Genomic DNA, 23988 nt, shown 5'->3' with positions numbered 1-23988 from the left:
AAAATGTACAAAAGACTTTTGCAGGTGCTGCAATTACGTGGTATTCTCGTGTTTCGGCGCGATTTCAGATAGCAAACAAAAGGTGTGGATTGGCTTGGATTACTTTGATTCACCTCGTCACATCACATCGACGCTGATCTTCGAAACGATAAAGAACTCTGATGTAATCCTTTAGTTTCATTGTAAAAGTTTGTTATTATTGTATGTACTGTCTTTATTTGTGTCATAATTTGTTTGTCTATGTTAGTTTTAGAAAACGCTGTTATTTTTGATAAGCAGATAGTTTTTTAATGCATGGGTTTATATTGTAGCATATTACATCAAATTAGTGCATACTAACTAAGAAAAAAAAAACAACAAAAAGTATTTACAACTAAGAAAATTAGATATTAGAAAATTTATAAGGTTCATTAGTTCAATCAATCACGATTACTTTAGTATGTAGTACATTGAAAATGTTTTGAGCTGTCAACATTATCCTGCTAAAACTAACCCATGTTAAAACCATCCAGAATGCTGAAGATAAGTTGAGTTAAGGAGTGCAACGCCTCCATACTGGTTTCCGTTGTCCGTTTAGATAAGGGCTAGTTGGAATAAATTATGAAAATAAGTATCTTAAACAAAAATTACAAAATATGCTAAAGTACTAAAGAACTTGGAAGCTAATAATACGATGGTATCACAGAAATCTTTGTACATAAGTTTAATATTTCAATTCACCAACGTACCTGTATGGTTTGTTTAATTTGAATCGGCCAATAAGCAATATATGTCTCTGTAACAATTTCGGTTATAAGGACTTTCTGTGATACCCTGGACAAAATTTGTTATAGGTATTATTTGTTGTTATTCTATGGTTAACATATCAGTCATTGTTAAAACAATACTAACTTGTCCAGAACAGTAGGCGATTATTGCGAAACACAAACCCATTACAAGGAAGCATAAGTGACTCATTTCGCCTCTGTTGTTGGTTATTTGGTTTTGTTTTTTTTTTTTTTATCACCGAAAAGTGTTCGCAAAAAAAAATATTTGAACTTGAAACCGATTTGTTTTGGCTCGCTTTAATAATTCTGTTTAGTTGGTTATTTTATTAATGCTCTCAATTTATTTCTGCTTACAGACTGAAATCTCTGTGCAAAGGTATCGCATTTTTATGCTGAATTTTCAAACTGCCAAATGGGCGGCACTGGGCGACCTAAATTGCGATTCCACCTGTCATCAGCCGAGCTCTTCTTTGCCTTACCTATCATTATAGCCGATTTTGCCGCCCGTTTGTTATTGAACAATTGCGTGGGATGCCATTGGCATAACGCACAACAATGGGGAAGGACAACCAAACGATGTGTGTAATGACAGCCTGCGTTTCGGATTTATTGTATTTATTATATGCGACACTTGTTGCTGCGAATAAAGTTGCGGGTAAGTCAGTTCTCCCATCATTAAATCGATTCTCATCATATGCACTTTGTGTAACAATAATTATATAATAATATCAATGATATTACTCACTGTCTATGCTATAAGTGTATCAAGTTTAAAATGAGTCGCAAGACTATCAATAACTATCAATTAGAGTATATATCTAATGATAGTTTAATTTAAATATAACTAGCATCTAGATTTCACCCTTCATCGAAAACAACATTCAGCTTGGGTATAATTGTTTTTTTTTTTTTGTTCAAATTTTTTATTTGTTTTGCAAAGAAACCTGAGTGCCACGCCCCTCCTGGGCCGTTGAATGGGTGAGTGGGTGGTATTGGGGTGTGCATGAGTGGGCGTGGGCGTAGGCATGGGCGTTGGTCGATCAGGCTGTTTTTTTTTTTTTTTTTTGTAAAAAAAACATAGTAACTAATCAGCCGGATAAGCGAATGACTAAACCAGCCGCTTCAGTTGATTCCGGAGCCGCAGCAGTCATCCAATCCGTAACTCCTCCGCATCTGTTACCTAATAGGCGGGAGCAGCATAGCCGCCATGTCCGGCTGGACCGGCGCTATAGTGCTGATGGCTTGGAGCGGGACCATAGGGACCCTCACGCTCGCCGGCGATGTTGGCAAGAGCGGACAGACCCTGGTTGCCGCTCTGGAGCAGCTGATAGCCAGCGCTGGCGGCAGCGGAATCAGCTCCCGAAGCGTAGGCGGGCAGAGCACGGCCACCGTCATGGGGTCCAGGACCATGGGGTCCAGCACCGTGTCCACCGTGTCCGTGTCCGCTGTGTCCGTGTCCATGGCCACCGTGTCCATGGCCGTGTCCGTGGGACTGCGAGCCCTGTCCGTAGCCCTGCTTGTTCTCGTTGACAAAGTACTTCTCTGCTGGGGGCTTGACCACATTGACGAACACGGGCTCAACCTTGACGCGACGTGGGTGGTGCTTGACGTAGACCTTGCGGAGAACGATTGCTGGGGGCTTGTGGAGCACCACGGGAGCGGGCTTAACCACCAATGGTGGATGGTTCACCAGCACCTTGGTGGGCGGACGCTTGACAATGATGGGAGCGGGACGATGGATGAGGATCTCGCCCTTGTTCTGCGGGTAGGTGATCGATGAGGTCAGGGTGTTACCCTTGGTGTTCACCGGCTTGTACGGAATGTTCTGGTCGGATCCGTAGCTGCTCTGGCCAGCCTGTGCCACACCGGCGGCATCGGCTCCGGATTCGAGAGCACCAGCACCGGCGTTAGCACCACCGTACTCGCCACCAGCTCCACCGGCACCGCCGGCAGCTGCTGCGGCCGCTGAAGCGGCATCAGCACCGCCATCGGAGGCACCGCTTCCGGACTCGGGTCCATAGCCCTGGGAACTGCCGTAGTTGGCGCTTGCACAGGCCTAAAAGTAAATTGAGGGGGGGGGGGTGGATTAGAATTGGATCGACATATACATATACTTAAAATAAGTCTAGCATCGATAGATAGCTTGATTCCGTTTCAAGTAATTTAAAGGAAAGTCAATTTGCTTTTCATGTACGATTTACATGGCACAAACGAAAGCAGTCAGAATTGATAGACTTGGTTTTCTTGGGATTAATCCTAAGATTTCGAGCTTGAACACTTACGATCAGGCAGGCGGCCAGCGCCCAAATGTAGGTCGATCTCGTCATCTTGTCTCCCAGTTGCAGTTCCAGTTGCTCTTCGGCTTCTGGTGTGCTCCCGCTTGGACTGTCTGCTGTCTTCTGCTGCCCTCCATTGGTGGCCGACTACTTTAAATATGCTCCGGACGCGTCTCCGGCTCCGGGTACGTGACATTTGGATTGATGCCAACTCCGGTGCCGGCTGTTCCGCTCCGGGCCCACGCGATGCGAACGAAACATGGCCAAATGTTGATAGATCGCACGCATCGCTGCCAGCGCATATCACGGCGTCTCTTCCACTTACGTAGAAGCCACAACCCGAAAACCCCACTGCCCACTGCCCAGTTGCCATTGCCCGTTTTACAATAACAACGAACACATTGCCACCGAATCGGAATCAACAGCCGGGCTGTGAATCTTTGCCGCATATCGAGGTCCGAACGTCTGTTCAGATAGCGAAAATAGTTCCGCATTGGCAGACACAAGACTCCGGGAGTCGGAATAAGAGGTAATCCGAGGTGTAAGTGGATAGGGGGAAATGATTAGCCACCCAGCTGTAGTCCTTGAATTTCACACGGATTGCGCAGATTCGATTGTCTTTCTATTGTATTGTATTGTATTGTATTGTATTGTATTGTATTGTATTGTATTTCTTACTATAAATGTGATTAGATTGTTAGAAGAGTGGCTATCTTCACATGACCATTTTTAATTTAGAAAATCCATGTAACTGATTAAACCATCAGTTTAAAGTACCATATAAAAATGTATACTTAATAATTGCCAGATAAAATAAATCTCTAGTTGCAAAGAGATTTGAAGATGAAATATGGATCTTTAGCTATTCCAATTAGGAATTCAAAGGCTTACAAACACCTAAAAAGATTTCCAATTCTTCAATTATTATGTTGTTATGTTTTAAAACAATCTTATGAAACTCTAATATGAATTTGGCGTTTCAAAAGAAAAGGTTTAAATACGTATTTAATGCATTAAAAGTGCTATATTCTTTGTTTAAAAGAAAAGAGGCCGTAAAATTATAGTTGCTCCATTAATTCATAGTTATGTTATTATTTATTATTCATTCCGGAATCAACAATATGTTGATAAAGATGACCTTTTGATCCCATTCTTTGCAATTAAACGATAACTGGAATAAGATAGCTACCATCACAAGAGTGTGAAATAATTTCATGCATGATAATGCTATCCAATATCTTTCGAATTGTATCTCATAAAATGCGTACCATGTTTATGCATATTTATAGAATAGTTAAAATACTTGTATGACCGTAGAGATTTCAATTACAAACTTATTTATACTCGTTCATAATTTTATGTTCATACTTTATACCATTTTCCCCTTTATTATTTATTTTTGAAGAAAACTAGATATAATTTTTTGTTCTCTCATGCATTCGTATATATTTATATATTCATAAATATGTGCTTAATCTGTGTGCTTCATTGCCACTCAGGTAGCCCCTTCCGGTCGAAAATAATTGATGACAAAACGTTTACGTTTCAAGTATTTTTTTTTCATTTATTTGCGCTCAGTAGTTCGGCAAAGAAAAAAAAAAACAAAAATTTAAATTAAACCAGCTGTCGCAGCTGAGGAGCAACCCATGCCCAGGATGAGCACCTTAGTAGTTGGGCTGGCCATAGGGCGCGGGGCTGTTGTACAGTGGAGCCTCGTTGCCGTAGGCATTGCCATCGGCAGAGGAGGCGGCACCGGCGGCGGAGGAAGCAGCTCCGGCACTACCATAACCCTGGGGCTGGCTGTACTCCCTGGGCTGGCTGTAGACGGGTGCAACCACCGGGGCCAGTGGAGCCTCGATCTTCTTGCCGGGCTTGTAGACCTTCACGTAGACGGGGTTGAGGCTCAGCGGAGTGGGCACCTTGTTGATCACCTCCTGTTGGTAGATGACCGAGGGCTTGATCTTGTAGATCACCGGATTGCCGCGCACCACAGTCGGTGGGCCGCTGTTCACATGGGCTGGTGGTGCACCAGGCTGGTGGACAATGATTGGTGGCAGGGGCTGGGTGGCGATCACCTGGTGATTGTTGTGGCCCGATGGCACCAACAGGGAGCGGAACAGATGCTGGTCAACGAACTGTGGCGACACCACCTTGATCTTGCCCTGACGGATATTGCTGGCCAGATTGGTCTCGGCCAGAGATTCGGCAATATCCTCGGAGTTCTTCAGCTTCTGGTAGTTGGGATCGGCATTGAGGGCCTGAAGTTGGGCCTGGACGCGACCCAAACGACGGGCCTCCTCCGGCGTGGGCTGGATCTCGGCCTGTGAGGCGATCTGATTGGCAGCCTGCTGGTTGCCACCAGACGCCACATTCACGTACTCCTCGAGTCCGGCATTGGGACCGGACAGGTACTGTCCATGTCCATGTCCGTGTCCGTGTCCGCCAGCGGGACCATAGTTAGCGCTCACCAGCTAATGAGGAGGAGGTAAGAGAGAGAGAGAGAGAGTTTGCGAGATTAGCGGGATGCCCAATGCGAATGCCATGGATAAAAGCTACTAACCGGCGTGGCGGCGATGGCCAAAATGCCAAACCAGAGACCGAGTTGCATGTTGCCGTTTACGTGTGGATCGTCTACTGCTCGCTGTCTGGCGATGACTCCGGCTCTTTATAGCGCCTATAATCGCTGCCCGCCATGGCCGGCTACGTGATCCATCTCCATTTCCGATTTTGCGCCGCATCTTTGTCTCGCCATCGTGCCCAGATCTCTAGACAACCAACCTCCTATGCACCTATGCACCGTGGTGCACCACTCTGCTTTCCGCTCGTCGCAATCTTCTATTTTTTGGCAGTTGTTTCCCTTGGCTTGAATCATAGCTCTTCCAAAGATCGAATATGATGCCAACGCTACGAGAGTCTCGTTTTGGTTGCCTTGTTGCGATGATTACAGCTGTGCTGCAATCTCTCTGCAATCCTTTGGGTTTGAAGTTAATATCCTTTATATGTTTTTACATTGCATTTTAACTTGGGACTTATACTGAAATGTGTACATAAACATGCCCTGCAGCAATGTTTTTTTTTAATCACCCAAATTTAAAGATGTTATCTATAAACTGATAAATATCTTACGCTCGAGATATATGAATAGATAATTTTTGTAAAAATTTCCGAGAAAGATATACCATGTAAACCATATTAGCAGATTATATTAGATATATAAGTACATTTATAACCGCATTCAATTCGATGCAGTTTTAAGCTTTAAGTTTGTGTTTATTAGCCATATAATTAAATTCAAAGGTATTAAAGACATTTAAGTTATTCCTCTTAAAAGGCATCTTTATTTTTAAAAATAAAATGCAACATTCTTATATTTTATGATTTTCGGTGGATTGTTTCGTCTCAATGTGAAATACAGTATCTTATATTTAAATCATTTGTTATACCTAAACTTATATAAACATTGTTACTAAAAACCTGAGCAATGAAAGTTAAATTGTTGATTCAATTTAAACTTGTAGAGTAGTGTATTATGAGTCACTGAAATTTTTTTCTTGATAAGCTCTTAATTCAATTCAAACACAACAAATTTTTGTATATATATATATTTTTTTTGTATTAATTTTATTATTTTTTTTAATAATTTCCTTAATCTCAGTGTTTGTGTAGTTCGTGTTGTGTGTAATGTGTTGGCGTGTGTGTATGTGTGGTGTGTGGTGTATGGTGTGGCTCAGTCCCATTTATAGAACTCAATGGTCTGGAGACCGCAAGTCTTTGGTTTGACGTGGACATGGATTTAGCTTCTAGAGACCCCGCTTATAAAGAAGGTAGGTGAGATCTCGTGCTGGTCGACTGCCGTAGTCATTGAAGGGTGATTTGAAGTTGAGCTGACCGCCAAAGGAGTCAAACTCCTCCTCGTGATGTTGTCGATCCTCTCCAGCTGATTTCATTGGCGAGGGATTCGATTGCTCGGCGTGCAGCTGATCTTCGCTAGAGTTGATAATATAACTCTGCGGCTTGTAGTTCTGCTGCCCATAATTCTGAGGCATTGCATACGTGTTTCTGTGCGGTGTGTGCTGTGGGTATTGTGGTTGTGGTTGTGGTTGCGGTTGCAGTTGTGGTTGTGGTGCATAGTGTTGTGCATGCTGTTGGGCATAGTTATAGCGTTGCTGGGCAGGATGCGATTGCTGGGTCTGCTGATGGATGAGATACTGCTGTTTCATGGCCATGGCTCGATTGTCGAAACCCTGACGATAAGCTGGACGCGATTGGTGTGGCGCAGGTAGAGGAGATGGAGGCTGGACTGCGCTGCCAGGTCGTTCGGCCCCCGGTAAATACTCGTGATGCACCTCCTCGTGGACACCGTTCTGGGTCCGGTTAATCAGGCGATTGTACTCTTCGTTGGTGCCGCCCACCTGCAGATGGATGGCATGTTTGAAGTCATCGCCCAGATGCTTTAGCCAAAAGCTTTCGTCCACTTCGCCGGTGGTGTAGATTCTCGTGGTCTGTCCACTTCTGGGCTTGCCCATCACCGTACCGGTAGCTGTGGCCACATCGATCACATCGTACTGCTCCCGATCACCCTTATCGTATGGCTCAACGCGAGCAGCCAAGCGATTGGTGGTCTCTTCCAGCGGCGCACCCGGAGTTGTGCTCACATTGTATTCCTCATCGGGGCCGGGCGTGGATTCACTTAGATTCTGAACGAATAATGAAGAATATACAAGCATTATTTATTTATTGTATAAACGGAGTGTATATAATGAACCCACCTCAGCGTGAATAATGGCCTGTGTTGAGACCAACAAGAGTAGTATAGGCCAACTGCCGTCGGCTGCCATTTCGACTGAGGGCCCCGGCTCCCATGGAATCCATTTAAATACCCACAAAAGTAGCTCGATTCGGTTAAAAAATAAAATGGCGTGCCGGGACGTGATCTATAACCAGATATGCCATATTCACTATTCACTAAATGTCTCATCCACGAATCTCCAGCGATCTTGATGCGTCAGAGAGAAGAAAAAAAACAAAAAAAAAAAAAAAAAAAAACTGTGAGAAACACCAAGCCAGGGTCATTCGAATTCTTTGGCACTAGTCAATGGGTTCGCTTGCAATAATTTAACGATACTTTAGTTGGTTTTTTAATGGGTGTATGTGCCATTAATTGGATGCTGTAAAACATTGTTGACATGCCGAGAATTACAAGGTCTTGGGATTACATCGCATTCGATTCTACAAAAATCGCACAATAAACTATGTTACTAAACACCCTACTTCTTTAATCAAAGGATAAGTGAGTAAGTCTGCCTGACATATTTTATAAAATTCTAGTCTGAAACGATAGATTAATAACCAGTTATTGCATTTTGCATACTATACATTATTTATTATTACTTAGTACCTATGAATCTTGAGTATTCTTCTAGAAATGTTTTGCTCTTATGGTCACGAAGTTCAGTGAGTTTTTTGTGGCTTTCGGTTGCGAGTATCTTTTGGCTTTTCAATAGTATGCAATCGCAAGAATTTTGTCGCTGAATGATGAACCACCACCACCATTTGTTTATGTAGAACAATAAATATTTGGCCATTAACAGATCGTGATCGTATGCAAATAAATCATATATATTATATATACTGGCTCTTTAATGATAAGTGAGCTTACTAAGACTAACGACTAAGACTAAAAAACAGAAGAATTGTGTTAGGTAAATAAATGCTAAAACCCTTAATTATTTATCAAAGTAATATGCCATTAGGCTATTATAATATTTGAAATGCTTAGGATTAAGAGCTGTTCATTTCGGTGGGCATACTTTTAGGGGTATCATATAGCTAGCTCTTTCTATGCCAAAGGTGCACCCAATGGAACCCCAAATCATCGAATCGAGCACATTTTAATCAGGCAAACACTTTATTAACCAGTTAATTGGGGCAACTTCTTGAAGTGCCGACAAAAGCGGAAAACGTAAACAGAAATCGGAGGTTGGATTCATAACTTCTATAGTACACGTAGATACATATATATATATATATATGTACATATATACAAGCGAATGGAGACCCGAAAGCGGAGTGCTCCACTGGCCTACTTTCGGCTGGATTTTAAGCCGAGCTCAGCAGATCGATGGGTTGGGTTGGGTTGGGTTGCATTCGGTTTGGAGTTTTGGTTTGGGTTTCGGTTTTGATATTGTTGGTTTATATGTAAGATCTCTCTTCAGTAGCCGTAGCCCGCGTCTTCGCCGTAGCTGCAAAGAGAAGAAAGACGAAGACGTTGGGTGAATAAAGAAAGAAACACCACAATGTATTTTCAATTTATTATATTCTGTTTTTTTTTTGTCTTTTGTTTTTCTTTTTGTTTACTTTTCGTCTATGATTTTCTCTGTTTTTTTTTTTTTTTCGTTTAAACTAAGTTCTAAACACTATGTATTTTATGTTGGTTAGATTGGGCACTAGAACCAGGCCCTCAGGTAATCCGTAATGGGTGGCGCATTATAGGTGTCTATACTGTAGCCATTTTGGGTTTGGCTATTATAGCCATAGGTCTTCGCGGGTTGTGTGGAGTAATCATTGTGTAAACTGTGCTCGGTTTCCGATCCCTGATCGAAACCCCAGCCGCCCAGCCGGCCATCGATGAGTTTCTTGAGAAAATCCGTCGTCTGTTGCTTTTGAATTGGCTCCGGATCGACCAGACTGCCCTCGGTGGAGTAATGATCGTAGGCAGGATGATTGTACACTATCCCGGAGATAATGCTGTCCAGTTGGGAGTCGGAGACATGCTCCACGGGATAGCCACCGCCGAGACTCGTTAGTGGTACACCATAGGATCTTCTTGTAACCGATTCCAAATCACCGGCAAACTGTAACGGCGTGGAGCTATACTCCTGCGGATCCGGCACAGAAGTGGTGGACAACAGGCTCCTAAGCTGCGAATCATCCACGAACTTGTAGTCCTCCCGACGGCCCAATGGCGAGGGAATCTGCAGGGGATAGTAACCATAGGCGGCCCTCTTGGCGGGAATCGAGTTGAGCTGCTCTGGCGGTTCCGTTTGCACAGGCTGCGTCGTTTGAGGCACTTGCTCCTCCTTGGGCATTGGCTCTTCTGGTGGTGGTGCCGATGCTGTCATCGCTCCACAGCCCACGTGACACTGACCGGGCCTAAAGTCCGGATTCAGAGTCTCGGGCATAAACTGGATTATTTCCGGCGCAGTCAGATCTATCTGGGATCGTTCTTGTTCGAGCAGATCAAACTCTCCCTTAATATCTCGCTTTTTCAAACGCCTTCCCAATCCCATCCAGCTCGGCTGGGTTTTCTTCGTCTTTCTCTTGGTTTTGGGTGCGGCAGCCACTGACTCTGGTGATTCCACGGGAAAGAGGCCAAAAAGTTTAAGCTGATGCTTCTCCTGCGCAGGAGTCAAATCCTTGTGATAGAGCTTCACAAAGCGTGGCGGACGCTCCTGGATCTTTTGTTGGCGCATTAGCCGACGGCGGAGCAGTGAACCTGGCTGGCGAACATCCCGGCGACGACGAATGGCATTCGGCGACCTGACCGGTGAAGCTACGTACCTGGGTTTTTGGCCGGAGCAACTCGAGCAGCCGCATGTTGACTTGTTCTTGGCCTGGCAATCTGTATAATATAAATCATAGATAAAGTTGTTAGAGGAAAACATGGAGAAACATGTATATAGAGAAATGTCCGCCCAAGAGAGAGAACTGTCCGCTTAAGAGAAGTTTTTCATGAAATCATTGGTTGTTTTGTTTGCACTTACCCGCTTTGTTGACTGTGATCCGGTCCACCTTGGCATACAGCTTGGCGGGATTGTTCTTGGGCGGCGCCGGTGTCCTCGGCTGCTCCACAGTGAAGTCAAAGCTGTAGGTAATCTTGGCTTTCGTCTGGACGGGCTTCTCCACCCGATAGCCGTACTCGCCACCGACATACTTCTTTGGCTTTGGGGTATTGGGCACATTTAGCTGGTAACCCAGTTGGGTGGGACAGGCGCAACTTTCGCCCGTGTAGACGACCTCAACGGGAGCGGCGTGGATCAGTGCTACGAGCAGCAGGCCCAGAATCGGGATCATTGCCATGGAGTATCGCATCTCGGTTAGATCTTCTCGGTTGTCTGCCTTGCTGGCTACTAGCCGCAGAATGTATTGTCACATTCTTTATATCATCTCGGCCAGCACGCGGACCCCAATGGTCTTGACTTTGGGCAAGGTCTTCTTCCCCAGAGACGCCGGCTTGGCCACTCTGTTTGTTTTTGTTTTCGCTGACCTTTTCAAATAGTTCGCGGGTCATGTTTTCCGTCAAAAGTCATGTTCCCGACGTTCGCCGCTTTCTTCAGTGTCGAGTGTCTCGATGGCTTGAGATCCAAACGCCAAACGCAGAATTGTCCACAGTGGAACCTAGCCAATGCGAACGGAAAGTAAACATTTTAGTTTTAAACGTATTGTGAAAAACATTTTGAATTATGCCAGCTTATACAAATGTTTGTTTATATATAATCAATTATTTTCTTGTGCAACATATCGCATTACATGGCATTCATTCAAAAATAAACACACTGTATTACAAACTATTAAACAGTGTAAAATCTCTATTAGATATGCTCAACTGTAATAATGCAATTCATAAACAAATAAGTCAAATAATATGTCGTGGGAATATTTAAAACACTTAATGATACATTTAATACATTTAAAGTACACTTAATGGTTTATTTATAGATTTAAATGCAAAGTAAAATTCTTGCATTCTATTTTCATTGGCCTCATATAATTTTCTAAGCCACATTTAAAACTATTAAACAGTGCCATGAAATAGTTAACCAAGTTAAAAGTAATAAAGTATTTTTAGAAGAAAGCCAATTGCTGTGCATTTTTTTTAAAAACGTATGTATATTTTTTAAGACTAACTTAGACAAACATCCATTCTCTCCTTGGCGTATATACATATTTACAAACGTAAGGATTGGAATTGGATTGGATGGGGGGATGGGTTTGATTCAGTAGTAACCGTCGTCGGACTCCTCTCGTTTTGACTTCCGGTACGAGGTGATCCGGCCGGGCTTGAAGCCACAGTCCACGGACACCTTGCCGGCCACTTTACCGTAGCCGCTCTCGCTGGAATCCTTGTAGTCCTTGTACGCATAACTGGAGCTGGAACTGCTGATCTTCCTGAACTTGGGGTTCTTGTATTGCTCGGTGATGTAGCCCAGCTGTTTGTAGGTGAGTTGCGGTGCCTCCTCATCATCGGAGGACTGTTCCTGCTCCTGCTCCTCCTCGGCGTACTCCTCCTCATCCTCCTGCTTGGTCGCATAGGTGCGCTTCTTCAGCGTGATCACGTCGCTCTTCAGCTTGAAGAGATTCTCCTCGGGCACGTTGGAGAACACCACCTTTTTCTCACCATCGACGGGCTTCTGGGCAAATCCGTAGGCCAACTTGGCCTCCGGCACATTGATGGCCTTTCCAGCCTGGGCGGCCAGACTCACGCTGATGGGATCCGCAGCTGGACTGTTGTCCACTATCTTCTCTGCGGCATAGTCGATTCTGGAGAAGATCGGTTGTGATTAGATTCTATAATATCGCACGCGGTTAGGATTTTCCTTCTATACTCACTTTCCGTACACGGATCCTGAGCTGGAAGAGGAGGCGTAGCTGCTGTCGGAGCTGATCTGCTGGCACGAACAGGTGGGCTTGCATGGCGTGGTCTGTGTGAATTGATCAAATCGAGAGTTCAGTTTCGGTTCGGATAATCGGTGGATGGTGTATCTAAATGGGTTCTATCGCATGGAGCTTCGCATAGCTCTTGATTTTTAGGAGCACGTACGCGGCGATATATGAGGGCGTTATGCATATATTTGGATGACGATGCTATGTTCTGATCATGGTGACGCAAAATTGGTACGGTGATAATGATGCACGATGCGGAAATCGTAACTGCAGCTGGGGGGGGATGACGTTGGATGAATGCCACTGCCACTGGTTGCTGATTATAGGTGTCGAAACTAATGCTAATGCTTATGATAGGTAACACATATTGTTTAGCTATAAACGTGGAGTAGCATATAAAATATAGTAACTACATCTGAAATATATTGTACAATTGAAAATTGTACATGATATTTTCCAACTCTTTCGTGTATTGCATATGTTTAGTCTGGTGGATAGGGTCACTGGTCACTGGTTATGGTTATGGATGTGCATGTGGATTAGTCATGGATGATTATAGCTGATAGCGATGGCCGGAGGCGCCCCTCTTGAAGCAGTCGATCCGCTCCAGACGCTGCAGCCGTTCGGCCAGACGCTGTGCCGCCAGCGTCTTGGCTTCGATGGCGCCCTCGAGCATCCGACGGCCCAAGAGGTTGTTGAAGGCGTTCATGTATTGGAACAGCTCACGTACTTTTCCGCAGGTCTTGGGCAGTTGGGCGGGTTCGATCAGCTGCTTGCTGCACCAGCAGTTGTCTCCGATCGGCGGCAGGTTAACGTCACTGGGCTCGTAGTATCGGGGCTTCGGCCGGATGACCGTGGATCCCTGACAGCTTTGGCAGTAGTCCGTTCCCTTTTCGGAGCACACGCAGGCCGCCATCAACTGTAGGGGTAGTTAAGGTTAGTTATTAATAATCCTTGTTCTTTGTCGGTTCAGTTCTTTAATATATTTGTTAGATCCAAGTAACACATGGGGTATCATCCCTATCTCCAATTGCAATTTCACACAGTGTTCATTGACCAGCAGCATCCTTTCATCTGTTCAATCCTTTTATATTAACTATTCTTAATTCACGGAAACTTCTTGTATCCCTTTATCCTTTAACCACCCAGTAAACAGTGTTAAAAATCTTTCTAGGAAGCACTCTTAAGCTTTTGTAATCACTGCACACTAAGCAGTGTTGATCAGTTCGTTCGAAAGCTTATCCTTGTTTTTTTTTTAACAAATTCACTTTCTTTCTAATGCACTCCCACTTCGATGGACACTAATCGATTTTTAAGTTTCTTACCAATTGAATGCAGTGCATTCCCATGACCAACGCGAGAAGAAGCTTGCAGGCTAGCATGTTGTAAAGGTTCTTATCGGATCACTGTGTTCTTGGCTCGTCAAAAGTTTGGACTGACTGTGGGAGCGGTCCACACGGCTTATATAACCGTGATAAACCCGAAAACCGCAGATCGCCGAAAGCTGTGCTCATGCATTAGTTTTCCGCAGCTGGGCTGCTCTCGATTTTGATCGAGGTGAATGAAATTTTCACTCTTTCTTCCAGCTAAATGAAATCTTCTAGGGGTCACTTTCCCGCTGAACGACATTGAACGGAGGACAGGGTCAGGTTCAGGTATAGCCTGTGTTCCAAATATGCTTTCCATTAGGTCCACGCCTGCCCACTAAAGCTGCGATGCTACGTGCTTCGGCTTGAAAGCCCCGCGCACTTTTGATAATACCCCTAAATCAACATAAACAGACAGATGTGATGCTATTACCCACTGCCACTGTCCACTGGTGAATTCCAAGAACTTTGGACGATACCATGTGAGTGGCTAACAATGAAGTAGGGGTACACCAACCAAGATGTTCCAGCCATTCAAGACTGGTCATTATCCAACAAGCAAAACAGCAAAGTTATCAAGATTTTGGCATTCATAGGTGCATAGAGGTTTATTTTTGATCTTGGATTTGCAGTTATGTTGCAATATATGAATATATTAATATGTAATTATATATTATAAGAAAAGGGAAGTAGTGCGACTTAGATAATCTGTATACTCTATTTTGCATAGCTATTCCCTCCATCAAATGTGAGCTTATTTGGTTATACTACGATTAGAACTGCGTTCCGTTCCCGATTTCTAAATGGGTCAGCGTCATCTCGAAACGAGAATCCGGGAATCGGCAGCAGACTCCACCGGAATATAATAAGGCCATTAACCTAATTCGAGCTTGTTATTGGCGAAAATATAGTCAAAACAGCAAATTCTGGAAACACTGCCGTCTATCGATAGATCTTGAATATAGATTTTAAAGCACTTCCCTTCCGATCGATAATGTCTATAGAAATATGGAAAAATCACATTTCTAGGCAAAAAAAAAAAAACCCCTATATGACACATTAATATATATGTACCTTACGTTATCTTTAAACATGCGATTTAACGGATGTTTAGTAACGAGAGAGTTCATTAAATTCACACGTGTTACACTACCCATGTAATTCACAGGCATATATTATATGTATTATGTAATTGCAAAAACCATTTGCATTTTATTCGTCTACGAAAGTTCAACGACTGAATGCGATAACCTGTTATGTGATTCGGAAAATAAACATATATACTTAAAATAGGAAAGCAGTTTTAATGGGAAAAAACTATATGAATGGAAATTTATTTAATTTGTTTTGCAAAAAAAAGAAGGGACTTTGCTTAGACAAAACTATAAAATGTACTATTCTACTTTCCACATAATATTGTCCCCATCTGTGCTACACTATTAATTGTTGCCAACTGATTTGTTTACAAAATTCTTTGGTTAATCTCTTGCACTAAAAAGACAACCTTGACTTAGCGCCATATCAAAGGAACTCGATGAACTTCAAGATGACAATCGATCAGGTTTTTGGCTCATGGGAAACAGTGGCAAAGCCAAAAGGGGCTTGAAAAAATTAGCTTATTCTAATATGAAAGTATAAAATGAAATGAAAAGTATAATCTATGTTAAAGCATATAGAGCAATTTGTTTGTTAGGACATTATCTAAACTATGTCTATTTACCAGGACCAGGCCCCCGATGCGTAATATTGGCGCACCACTCCATCAGATTCCAGAGGTTAAATGATGCGCCATGGGTCCGGATTACGGTGCCAAAATCCCAAACATTACAAATGGTTAATGGCACGGCAACAAGACCAGACGCCTGAACCCCGGCTTATCAGTCGATTGGGTTGTATAAAAGCCCCAAGCTGACATCCCCACCAGTCCAGAGCGCTTCTCCATACGGAATCGGAACCTGAGTTGCTCAGTCGAGCATAAATATATATACAATACATATATATGCACATATAGTTGGCCAATCGAAATCGGAATAAAGCTTATCAGTCGAAAACAGAGTCCAGTTGGCAAAGCCCGGAGGAAATAAGGCATCAGTACAGTCGTACAGCTTCAAGTGAAAACAAGTGGAAGATTCTTCAGTTCCCGAAATCCTCAAGTACCCGAAATCCTTTAAATCAAAATAATGGCAGCAAAGAGAATGGATTTAAATAGACGCACCTTTTTGGTGTTGAGCGGCAGCTCAAATCCTTTGGGTCAATCCCTGGCGCTGGAGTTCTGCCGTCGCCTGGCCACTGGATCCCTTGCTTTGATCTTGGATGAGGATCAGGAGCAGCTTCGGGAGCTGGAGAATCATCTCCGGAGCGAACTGAAGACGGAGAACGTTAAGGTGACAATCGGAAAGTTGGACAAAGATCACTCGAATGGTGTGCAGCTAATGGAACAGGCATTGATGGATAATTTCATGGCGGATAAGGACAATCAACGCTTCGAGCGTTCCATAATCCTTCACAACGAGGGAAAGGCGGCCACGCATATGCTCCTGGAACCCCAGAGCGACGACGATTGGAAGGCCTATGTCCAGCAGCAGCTCTATGCTCCGGTGGCGCTCAATCAGACGTGGCTGCAATCGAAGCACTTGGAGCGAGTGGAGAAGCTGGCGGTGAATGTGACCTCATCGCTGATGGTACGTCCATTGGTCCATGCTGGTCTGCTTTGCTCGTGCAAACGGGCCAGGGATATGTACTTCCGCGCCATGGCCGCCGAGGAGTATCGTTTCGGTGTCCATGTGCTCAGCTTCTCGCCCGGTCTGATGGACACCCACGAGGGACAGTGCGATGTGAACGGCAATCGGATCACTCCCGCTGATCTGATAGCCACGAAGCAGTTGCTCCAGCTGCCGAGAATCAAGCCCTGCCAGGCCACACTCAAGCTGATCAACATTCTGGAGGAGATATCCTTTGTCTCCGGTCACGATGTCGACTATTACGACACCTTCGTTTTATGAGTAGCACCGTGGCGGTGGGCTGCGTCCCCGATGGACTCGGTTCTAATCTTGGTTGACGATTTAAATGCTGTACATGACTTGATCGCCTTGGAAATTAATAAAATCTGGCCAATGTCCCAGATTTCAGACCTGCAAGTGCACGAAAATCAAGCACACGAACAGGAAAACGAACGAAAAATTATATTTTTATTTTGGGTGGGTGGGTAGAATTTTAGATTTCTATAGGTTTGCCATTCACAATATTAACATATATTGTTGATTTGCTACTTTCAACTGAATTTGAAATTGAGTCTATTTTTAATTAGAATAGACAGGAATCACCGAAGCACACTCCTTATATTTTACCTATAATATATTTAAAACTGATGTTCAAAAAAAGAGTACTGCAGAATATACTTAGTAATTAGTTACTATTGGTAAATTTGTATGTGCAGGCGTGAGTTTATGAGTCAGCAATGCACAACAGATTAAACAAATATACAGAATATACATATATATATATATATATTTGTTAGCTCAAAACAGAAAATGAGACAGATTGAATAGTCTCAGTGATAAGAAAACCCACACGTGTTCAAATGTATAGAATTTTGTATGTGTGGTGTTGCCGGGTCGAAAATTTTCAAAATTCCCAATAGACTGATTCTTGATCCGGGTTTTCAAAATTATATGTGAAAATTTGGCTACTGAATTTGTAGTTAATAACTAATGAGGTTTTGACAAATCTTTAATCTATACAGTTATAAATGGCTTAGTTCGCCTCATTCTGATTAAATGTATTTATGGTTTTCAATTTTTTTTTTTTTCAGTTTACTTTCAATGAATCAACTGTTTTATATTCAAGGCATACTTTTGGGTATTCCTTATAGAAAAGTAATTTAAAAAGCCATAAGTTGCTCAAAATGTTGCTAAAGCTTTCCTAATCAAATTACAAATGAAATATTGTAAAAAGCAATCAGGAATTATAAATGGAGCTTCCCTACAATGTTGCAAAGATTCTGTAATCAGTTGGATTTTATAGTTTTTCCCTTGGATGCGGGGAATAAACATACAAATTAAATTTAATGACAAATTGAGAGCTTGAACTTTATAACAAAGTTGCAGAGCTTTCGAGAGAAGATTACTCGAGTTAACTCTTTAAGATGCTGACCTTGACATTGACTTTCTAACACATATTATATACATAATATATTAGCTGGGTTACTTTCATAAGGACCATAGGTTTTGATATATATGTATATATATATATATGCAAGCCTTTACGGCAAACTCTGTACGTCCTGTCTTCATTAAGCTGATAGCAGTGAAAGTCGTACTGCTCATCTTCAAGCCATAAATTTTTATTAAATTGAAATAGCTTGCAATATTTTTATACAACATTCTGATAGCTTTACTTGATTTACTTAATGAAATTTGGTAATCCATATAGGGTCACTTAAGGATGCGATGAAATTTTACTCGAACTCCATTCGCATGACAACGACAGTTTTACACAAGGGGTTCCAGAAGCAAACTTCTATCCGAATAAAGCAGACTACACCTAGAGACACAGAGCTTGTGTATAAAATCTAAAATTATCTATATATATATATATATATATATATAAATTCGGGCATCAGGATGCGGAAGGTGCAGGCTTTGGTTCAGACGCGCGACGGCAAGAAGACCGTCTACGAGGTGGATCGCTTAGGAACGGTGGCCAGCCTGAAGGCACGGATCGGGCAAGCCATGTCCGTGCCCATGGGCTTCAGTCGGCTGTCGTACAAGGGTCGCGTGCTATCCAATCAGAGCGTACTGGAGGATTTGGGGCCCAATAAGTCCACCCTGGATCTCACCTGGAAGCCGGTCGTCCTGACGGCCAATCAGAGCAGCAAGTTAAGCAAGTTCGGCTATGGCAGGATAGACGATAGTGAAGTTATGTTTACACTGATCGGCGGCTACCAGCAACGCGAAGAATATCCTGGTGGCATAGTCAATCCACCGGACGACGAAAGTCAACAAAACTTCAACGCAGGTGACGATGATGATGCACTGGAGGCCCAGGACATGACTGGACACGATTTGTCCTCAATTCAAACCGATGATTTATCGCTCAAAGGCCAGACGGAACCGGAGCTGGATTGCTCCATTGGATCTCATGGATTCTCTGGATCTCAAGAAGAAGGCCAAGAATAACGACAATGTGTAGTAGACTGTTGTAAATTATTTTAAATTAAAAAGATTTAGTCCTCGTTTCAGTCCTCAATCTAAATTTACGATACAAGCATAAATAATAAATCTTTAGTCGATTTTATCCGTTTGCATTTCATTTCCAATTGTTTACACTCAAACAAATAATTAACGATGGCCAATGCCATAACAATTTTTTAAATTTATTAATTATAGACTGCATGGTACGATCTGCTGCGATCGAAATGCTTCTGAAAATGCCAAAAAAAAGGGGAAAAAAAATTAACTCAAAATAATTGTAAACAGTAGTGCGGCAAACGAAAATCAGGGAAAACATTAACAAGCAGTTGTTCCATAAATCCAGGACGCAACTGGATGCGTAGATTTATATGGAAGAGGAGAGTAGGGGGGAGGGTAAACAAATCGATTCACTTGGAGACCCCGTGTGCCAGGTAACATATACTACTACATGCTATATATTGTAGATATACCATCTATATGTATACATATGTATGTACCCACTAATTGGAATGGCCGTGGCTGATGAAAAGCAGACGCACCCGGTTAATCGGGCTGTTTCACTTTGATCGGTCCAGTTTTCTCGGCTTCCCCGGATCTCCATCTCCGCTGGTCCCACATTCCGGGCTCCAATGGCCAACAGACGCCATTTTCGACCGCCCATCTCACTCCCTCTTGTGGCGGAGGTGGTGGCCGCCGCTACACTGAGCGCAAATGCTAATTCAAATTTTGTAAGAAAAATCAATATAAATTTAATGACAATTTGCGAGCTTGAACTTTATAACAAAGTTGCAGAGCTTTCGAGAGAAGATTACTCGAGTTAACTCTTTAAGATGCTGACCTTGACATTGACATTCGATCACACATTATATATATAATATATTAGTTGGGTTCTTTCCAAAAGGACCATAAGTTTTGATATATAGTGTAGTATTATATAGTAGCGGTTAATAAAACATAGGCAATTAATTAAATTAAATCGTTAAGCAAGAGCCGGCGATAACCTTTCGCATCGAGTGAAGCTTAAACCGTGAGAGAAATGTGCGAATCGAGAGCACAAAAAGCGGGGAGAGCGGGAGACATGGGCGGGTATATTGGGGGGCTAAAATTTCCAAAAATAATAATTAATTGTTTCTACAAATACTAATACCTTTAAATGAATAAACGAAATGAATAACCTGGTCATCGCTAAAAGTTTACTATGATACTATTTAATGGGTATCAAAAACTACACTACTTATATTACCCCCTTTTAGAAAGTAGTTTTGCTTACGCTCCTGGTCATAAAAATAAAAGCACCAAGCTTTAGTCAGCTGTGCAAAAGCTGCCGGAGAATCAGGTAAAAGCCAAAGCGAGTTAAGGCAAAAAGACAGCCAACTGTTGCCACTTCAGCGGTGTGGAAATTAGAAAGTAATATAGTCCGTGTTTTTCACGCAATCATGGACCTGAAACAGCGCACATATCTCCTGGTGACCGGTGCATCACGTGGAATTGGCCGTGAGTTCGCCCAGCAGTTAGCCAAACGGATCAAAGCCGAGGGTTCCATGGTGACGCTTCTGGGACGCAATCAAACCCTTTTGCAGGAGTCTAAGGCAGAGATTGTCGCCACAGTGCCAGATCTATCCGTGCAAACCTATTCGCTGGAGCTGGAAACGGCCAAAACGGAGGACTTTACCAAGATTCTGGAGGCATCCGGTGGAAAGAACAATTTCGAGCGAGCCATAGTCATTCATAATGCCGGCACAGTGGGCGATACGTCAAAGAGGGCCAAAGAAATCGGAGATACCGACTTCCTACAGCGCTACTACCACTCCAATGTCTTCTCGGCCATTTCGCTAAACTGCGAGTTTATGCGCGTCTTCAAGGGAATCCCAAAGTTGGTGGTTAATCTCAGCACCTTGGCAGCCATTGCACCTATATCCTCGATGGCACACTATTGCACGGTGAAGGCAGCCCGTGAGATGTACTTCCGAGTGCTGGCCACCGAGGAGTCCGCCGAGGACACCCTGGTGTTGAACTACGCGCCCGGCGTCATAGACACACAGATGACCGTCCAGGTTCAGCGAGAGGCCCACGATCCCGCCGTGGTCGCCATGTTTCGAGAGCAAAGGGAGTCCAAGACCATGCTGACTCCCGCCCAAACGACGGAGCGATTCATCAAAGTCCTGGAAGCATTCAAGTTCAAGTCCGGCGATCATGTGGATTACAGGGATGAGCAGTTCTAGCTAGTTAATCAGTATGTTGCTATCTGTGGTAATGGGGTTTTTCGTATTGAAACATTAAAATGAAACTAAAAATGTGCGCAAGTGTTTTTGCTACAACACCCAATACATCTTAATGAACTTCAAAGCTGATAAGATATGTGTATGATGTTTATGATTTACGCATTCTTAAATCTTCTTTCCAACAACTCGGCATCTATTTATAAGAAATATACAATTCGTAACAACACTGTGGGACTATGTATAGTATTCTCTAATGAAATTAAACATGAATAATGTAGCTGGGTTATGGGTAATGTTATGTACTAAAAGAAATCGGCTGCAGTGCGTCGTTTAGTGGGTATCTTGAGCAGATCGTCCGTGAGCGTGGATCCCGTATCAATGGTAACGTTCTTAGCCGGAGTGCTAATCTTGGCCTGCTGTTTGGGTTTGGGTTCACCCAGTATTGGCGTATTGGTGCTCCTCACCACGCCGGGCGTAACCTTTCGTTTTCTGCCGCTCATCGGCGATGGTGTGTGCCTTAATCGGGGCGTGCCGCGGATACCCAGCTTACCCGTGGCCAGTAGCTGCGCTGCCGGCGACATGCTGGCCAGCCGTTCCATATTGGTGCGTATCAGTGGTGAGCCAATGTTACGACGCGCCGTATCCAGAGCCATTTGTTTTTGATTTCGCATCCTTTCGCTGACCCTTTCGGCCAAAGCGATGGCGATGTTTTCGCGCCGAGAGTTCTCATTAATCCGGAACGAGGGTCCTTGTGTGGGCCGCAATGGGGTATCGCCTCCGTCCAGGCGAAAGGGAGTGCCATCGATCTCACCCCAGGTCATTATGGGCGAGAAAGCCTCTCCGGGTCGCGGTGATGGTGAACGCAACAAATCGAAGCCGCGTACCTTCGGAGTAGCTGTGGCACCACCAGCCCCATTTTGGGGCACTTCATCATTCAGCTTTTTAGTGTCCATTTCGCGATGCTTTGCCTCATCGGGCAGCCTGGTGGCATTGTGTTGGATGCTCTGCTTCCGTTCGGCCAACTGGACGCGCTCCTCCTCTGTGTACTCCACGCCATCGGGCACGTACATAATGGAATTCATGTTGGTGTAGTTCCAGGTTTCGATCTTTCTCAGCGGATCTGGCTCCTCGAATTGCGTTTCTATGCTGGGCAGCATTAGGGCCCGCTGCAGTTGCTCTGCGGAGAGCTTCTCATGGTTGTACAGTACTGCGTATTTTTGGCGCAGCTTGGCCTCGGCCGTTTCGATGATCTCCTGAAAGCTCTGGTTATCCTCGCTGGTGTACTTCTGCAGAAAGGCGTCCAGCGATAGCTTCGCGGTGGTGTCCCTGCCCTCGGCATCGCTCTTCTCGGAGCCGTCCGTGGAAAATGGTGTGTCTGTGGCCCGGGAATTTGGCAATGGGGTGTTGCTACATTTCGCCTGACTCACTGGTGTCTCAAATGTGGCCGGGGACATGGCTGAAATGAAGGAATTCAAAAAGTTAATGGGTCTATCTATTGAACTTGGCCAATGTATAATTTCATCAGACTTGATTTCAAGTAAGATAGTAGCAGACAGCGATGTGCCAGTGGTGTTCATCCAATTGAGTACAATACCCACCATTATTCCGTCGGCTGGTGCTTCTTCCTGTCCCGGAAATCCTGCCCAGACTGTAGCGCTCCCGAATCTCGGCCATTTGTACAAAGTCGCGCCGTGACTCCGCGTCCAGGTAGTCGTTTTGGGCACGCAGCCGCTCCAGATCGGGAAAGAAGTCGCGCTGGATGATCTTAGACATCTCCTCGATGTACTTCTCCTCGGTAAGGATCTTTGGCTTGTTCTTGTGGCGCACCATCGCCGTGGGCTTTTTAAACTCGGCGAGTGCTGAATTCTGGACGCGGGCCACTTCCATGGCCAGGCTGCCGGGAGTGCCAGGTGTCCCCGGTGTGGCAGGTGTTCTAGTCGTGGCGCTCATTGCCGTTTATATCTCGCTTTTTTCGTAAATAACTTTGTTTTGTTTAGATATAAAAAGTGAATATTTTTGTCTGCCAGCAAAGTGTGACCGTTTTAAGTTTCACTCAGAATAACAAAACGTCGGTTCAAAATATTTCCCTGTATTTTTTTTTAATTCTCGGATGTAAAAGGTGAAATTAATCAGCTTAAAAGTTTCGACTTCCTTTACAATAAATTGGTGAGTATGAACCAATTTAAATTTAAATAGAAACAAAATGATATTTTGCTAAACTATATTAATTAAAAACTCTGGCAAGGAGTACTTATCGACGTGTTATCGATAAGTGTGGAACGCATTCAAATGCGCGCTAGCATTTGAATTGAAATTTTAATGCGATTAGCTAGCACTTGAAAATGAAATTTATTACGATTTTGCAAACATTAAAGATATATTTTTAAAACATCTGGAAGTTTCGCAAGTGCGCTGACTAACCCGCTGAACATAATTTATGAAAATGAATGTATGCCAAAGAGCGACAACTTTAGCGTCGTGAATCATTTCAAAACACTTTT

At 43.6% G+C, this 23988-nt stretch overlaps 9 protein-coding genes and 1 long non-coding RNA gene across 14 annotated transcripts; 3 read left to right on the top strand and 7 right to left on the bottom strand.

Moving 5' to 3' along the window:
- Window positions 1-427: 427 nt before the first annotated feature.
- lncRNA:CR43834 (long non-coding RNA:CR43834) lies at window positions 428-814 on the bottom strand. Its single transcript, NR_073639.1, has 2 exons — window positions 729-814; window positions 428-584 (listed from the first exon to the last, which is right to left on the bottom strand). It is a non-coding gene; the product is annotated as a long non-coding RNA:CR43834 (long non-coding RNA).
- A 308-nt stretch (window positions 815-1122) lies between these two features.
- CG33223 (uncharacterized protein) lies at window positions 1123-19318 on the top strand. Of its 2 annotated transcripts, NM_206655.2 has the most exons (2): window positions 1123-1422; window positions 18505-19318. In NM_206655.2, exon 2 carries the CDS (start codon window positions 18696-18698, stop codon window positions 19248-19250), a length of 555 nt encoding a protein of 184 aa, NP_996378.1. In that variant the 5' UTR covers window positions 1123-1422; window positions 18505-18695; the 3' UTR covers window positions 19251-19318. The 2 variants fall into 2 exon arrangements, with proteins under 2 accessions (NP_996378.1, NP_001285021.1); NM_001298092.1 differs by lacking the exon at window positions 1123-1422 and having other exon boundaries at window positions 18630-19318.
- Cp38 (Chorion protein 38) lies at window positions 1697-3171 on the bottom strand. Of its 2 annotated transcripts, none has more exons than NM_001169232.1 (2): window positions 3050-3171; window positions 1697-2823 (listed from the first exon to the last, which is right to left on the bottom strand). In NM_001169232.1, the coding sequence occupies exons 1-2, from the start codon at window positions 3092-3094 to the stop codon at window positions 1948-1950; spliced, it is 921 nt and encodes a 306-aa protein (NP_001162703.1). In that variant the 5' UTR covers window positions 3095-3171; the 3' UTR covers window positions 1697-1947. The 2 variants fall into 2 exon arrangements, with proteins under 2 accessions (NP_001162703.1, NP_511088.1); NM_078533.2 differs by having other exon boundaries at window positions 1834-2823.
- Window positions 4485-5689, bottom strand: Cp36 (Chorion protein 36). The gene is made up of 2 exons (NM_078532.2): window positions 5604-5689; window positions 4485-5514 (listed from the first exon to the last, which is right to left on the bottom strand). Exons 1-2 carry the CDS (start codon window positions 5649-5651, stop codon window positions 4708-4710), a joined length of 855 nt encoding a protein of 284 aa, NP_511087.1. The 5' UTR covers window positions 5652-5689; the 3' UTR covers window positions 4485-4707.
- Window positions 6688-7891, bottom strand: Cp7Fc (Chorion protein c at 7F). Its single transcript, NM_132257.2, has 2 exons — window positions 7813-7891; window positions 6688-7740 (listed from the first exon to the last, which is right to left on the bottom strand). The coding sequence occupies exons 1-2, from the start codon at window positions 7879-7881 to the stop codon at window positions 6844-6846; spliced, it is 966 nt and encodes a 321-aa protein (NP_572485.1). The 5' UTR covers window positions 7882-7891; the 3' UTR covers window positions 6688-6843.
- Window positions 8937-11171, bottom strand: Cp7Fb (Chorion protein b at 7F). Of its 2 annotated transcripts, NM_001201634.2 has the most exons (3): window positions 10807-11171; window positions 10604-10664; window positions 8937-9285 (listed from the first exon to the last, which is right to left on the bottom strand). In NM_001201634.2, exons 1-3 carry the CDS (start codon window positions 11132-11134, stop codon window positions 9255-9257), a joined length of 420 nt encoding a protein of 139 aa, NP_001188563.1. In that variant the 5' UTR covers window positions 11135-11171; the 3' UTR covers window positions 8937-9254. The 2 variants fall into 2 exon arrangements, with proteins under 2 accessions (NP_001188563.1, NP_572484.1); NM_132256.3 differs by having other exon boundaries at window positions 8937-10664.
- Window positions 11921-14120, bottom strand: Cp7Fa (Chorion protein a at 7F). 2 transcript variants are annotated; one of them, NM_001382069.1, is made up of 4 exons: window positions 14032-14120; window positions 13287-13625; window positions 12653-12744; window positions 11921-12583 (listed from the first exon to the last, which is right to left on the bottom strand). In NM_001382069.1, exons 1-4 carry the CDS (start codon window positions 14086-14088, stop codon window positions 12040-12042), a joined length of 1032 nt encoding a protein of 343 aa, NP_001368953.1. In that variant the 5' UTR covers window positions 14089-14120; the 3' UTR covers window positions 11921-12039. The 2 variants fall into 2 exon arrangements, with proteins under 2 accessions (NP_001368953.1, NP_001033837.1); NM_001038748.1 differs by having other exon boundaries at window positions 13437-13625.
- Window positions 15996-17565, top strand: CG12116 (uncharacterized protein). Its single transcript, NM_132253.2, has one exon. The coding sequence runs from the start codon at window positions 16254-16256 to the stop codon at window positions 17073-17075; it is 822 nt and encodes a 273-aa protein (NP_572481.1). The 5' UTR covers window positions 15996-16253; the 3' UTR covers window positions 17076-17565.
- A 1251-nt stretch (window positions 19319-20569) lies between the features above and the next one.
- Sptr (Sepiapterin reductase) lies at window positions 20570-21712 on the top strand. The gene has a single exon (NM_167157.2). The coding sequence runs from the start codon at window positions 20702-20704 to the stop codon at window positions 21485-21487; it is 786 nt and encodes a 261-aa protein (NP_727265.1). The 5' UTR covers window positions 20570-20701; the 3' UTR covers window positions 21488-21712.
- Es2 lies at window positions 21659-23529 on the bottom strand. Its single transcript, NM_132252.5, has 2 exons — window positions 23086-23529; window positions 21659-22943 (listed from the first exon to the last, which is right to left on the bottom strand). Exons 1-2 carry the CDS (start codon window positions 23435-23437, stop codon window positions 21790-21792), a joined length of 1506 nt encoding a protein of 501 aa, NP_572480.1. The 5' UTR covers window positions 23438-23529; the 3' UTR covers window positions 21659-21789.
- Between the last annotated feature and the right edge of the window lie 459 nt (window positions 23530-23988).

The sequence above is a fragment of the Drosophila melanogaster genome, chromosome X (assembly GCF_000001215.4).
Source record: "Drosophila melanogaster chromosome X".
Lineage (NCBI taxonomy): Eukaryota > Metazoa > Arthropoda > Insecta > Diptera > Drosophilidae > Drosophila > Drosophila melanogaster.
This window is presented reverse-complemented; position numbering and strand designations above follow the sequence as displayed.

What these genes read in the sequence shown, in the direction of transcription:
- Sptr (NM_167157.2), top strand. Translation starts at nt 20,702, where the DNA reads ATGGACCTGAAACAGCGCACATATCTCCTGGTGACCGGTGCATCACGT.
- Cp7Fb (NM_132256.3), bottom strand. Translation starts at nt 11,134, where the DNA reads ATGCGATACTCCATGGCAATGATCCCGATTCTGGGCCTGCTGCTCGTA. An exon ending in GATCACAGTCAACAAAGCGG is followed by an intron (nt 10,665 to 10,806) that starts GTAAGTGCAAAC and finishes TATATTATACAG; the next exon opens with ATTGCCAGGCCAAGAACAAG.
- Cp36 (NM_078532.2), bottom strand. Translation starts at nt 5,651, where the DNA reads ATGCAACTCGGTCTCTGGTTTGGCATTTTGGCCATCGCCGCCACGCCG. An exon ending in TGGCCATCGCCGCCACGCCG is followed by an intron (nt 5,515 to 5,603) that starts GTTAGTAGCTTT and finishes CCTCCTCATTAG; the next exon opens with CTGGTGAGCGCTAACTATGG.
- CG12116 (NM_132253.2), top strand. Translation starts at nt 16,254, where the DNA reads ATGGCAGCAAAGAGAATGGATTTAAATAGACGCACCTTTTTGGTGTTG.
- Es2 (NM_132252.5), bottom strand. Translation starts at nt 23,437, where the DNA reads ATGAGCGCCACGACTAGAACACCTGCCACACCGGGGACACCTGGCACT. An exon ending in CACCAGCCGACGGAATAATG is followed by an intron (nt 22,944 to 23,085) that starts GTGGGTATTGTA and finishes CCTTCATTTCAG; the next exon opens with CCATGTCCCCGGCCACATTT.
- Cp7Fc (NM_132257.2), bottom strand. Translation starts at nt 7,881, where the DNA reads ATGGCAGCCGACGGCAGTTGGCCTATACTACTCTTGTTGGTCTCAACA. An exon ending in AGGCCATTATTCACGCTGAG is followed by an intron (nt 7,741 to 7,812) that starts GTGGGTTCATTA and finishes TTATTCGTTCAG; the next exon opens with AATCTAAGTGAATCCACGCC.
- Cp38 (NM_001169232.1), bottom strand. Translation starts at nt 3,094, where the DNA reads ATGACGAGATCGACCTACATTTGGGCGCTGGCCGCCTGCCTGATC. An exon ending in CGCTGGCCGCCTGCCTGATC is followed by an intron (nt 2,824 to 3,049) that starts GTAAGTGTTCAA and finishes ATTTACTTTTAG; the next exon opens with GCCTGTGCAAGCGCCAACTA.
- CG33223 (NM_206655.2), top strand. Translation starts at nt 18,696, where the DNA reads ATGCGGAAGGTGCAGGCTTTGGTTCAGACGCGCGACGGCAAGAAGACC.
- Cp7Fa (NM_001382069.1), bottom strand. Translation starts at nt 14,088, where the DNA reads ATGCTAGCCTGCAAGCTTCTTCTCGCGTTGGTCATGGGAATGCACTGC. An exon ending in GAATGCACTGCATTCAATTG is followed by an intron (nt 13,626 to 14,031) that starts GTAAGAAACTTA and finishes CTACCCCTACAG; the next exon opens with TTGATGGCGGCCTGCGTGTG. An exon ending in TCGACTGCTTCAAGAGGGGC is followed by an intron (nt 12,745 to 13,286) that starts GCCTCCGGCCAT and finishes CAATTCACACAG; the next exon opens with ACCACGCCATGCAAGCCCAC.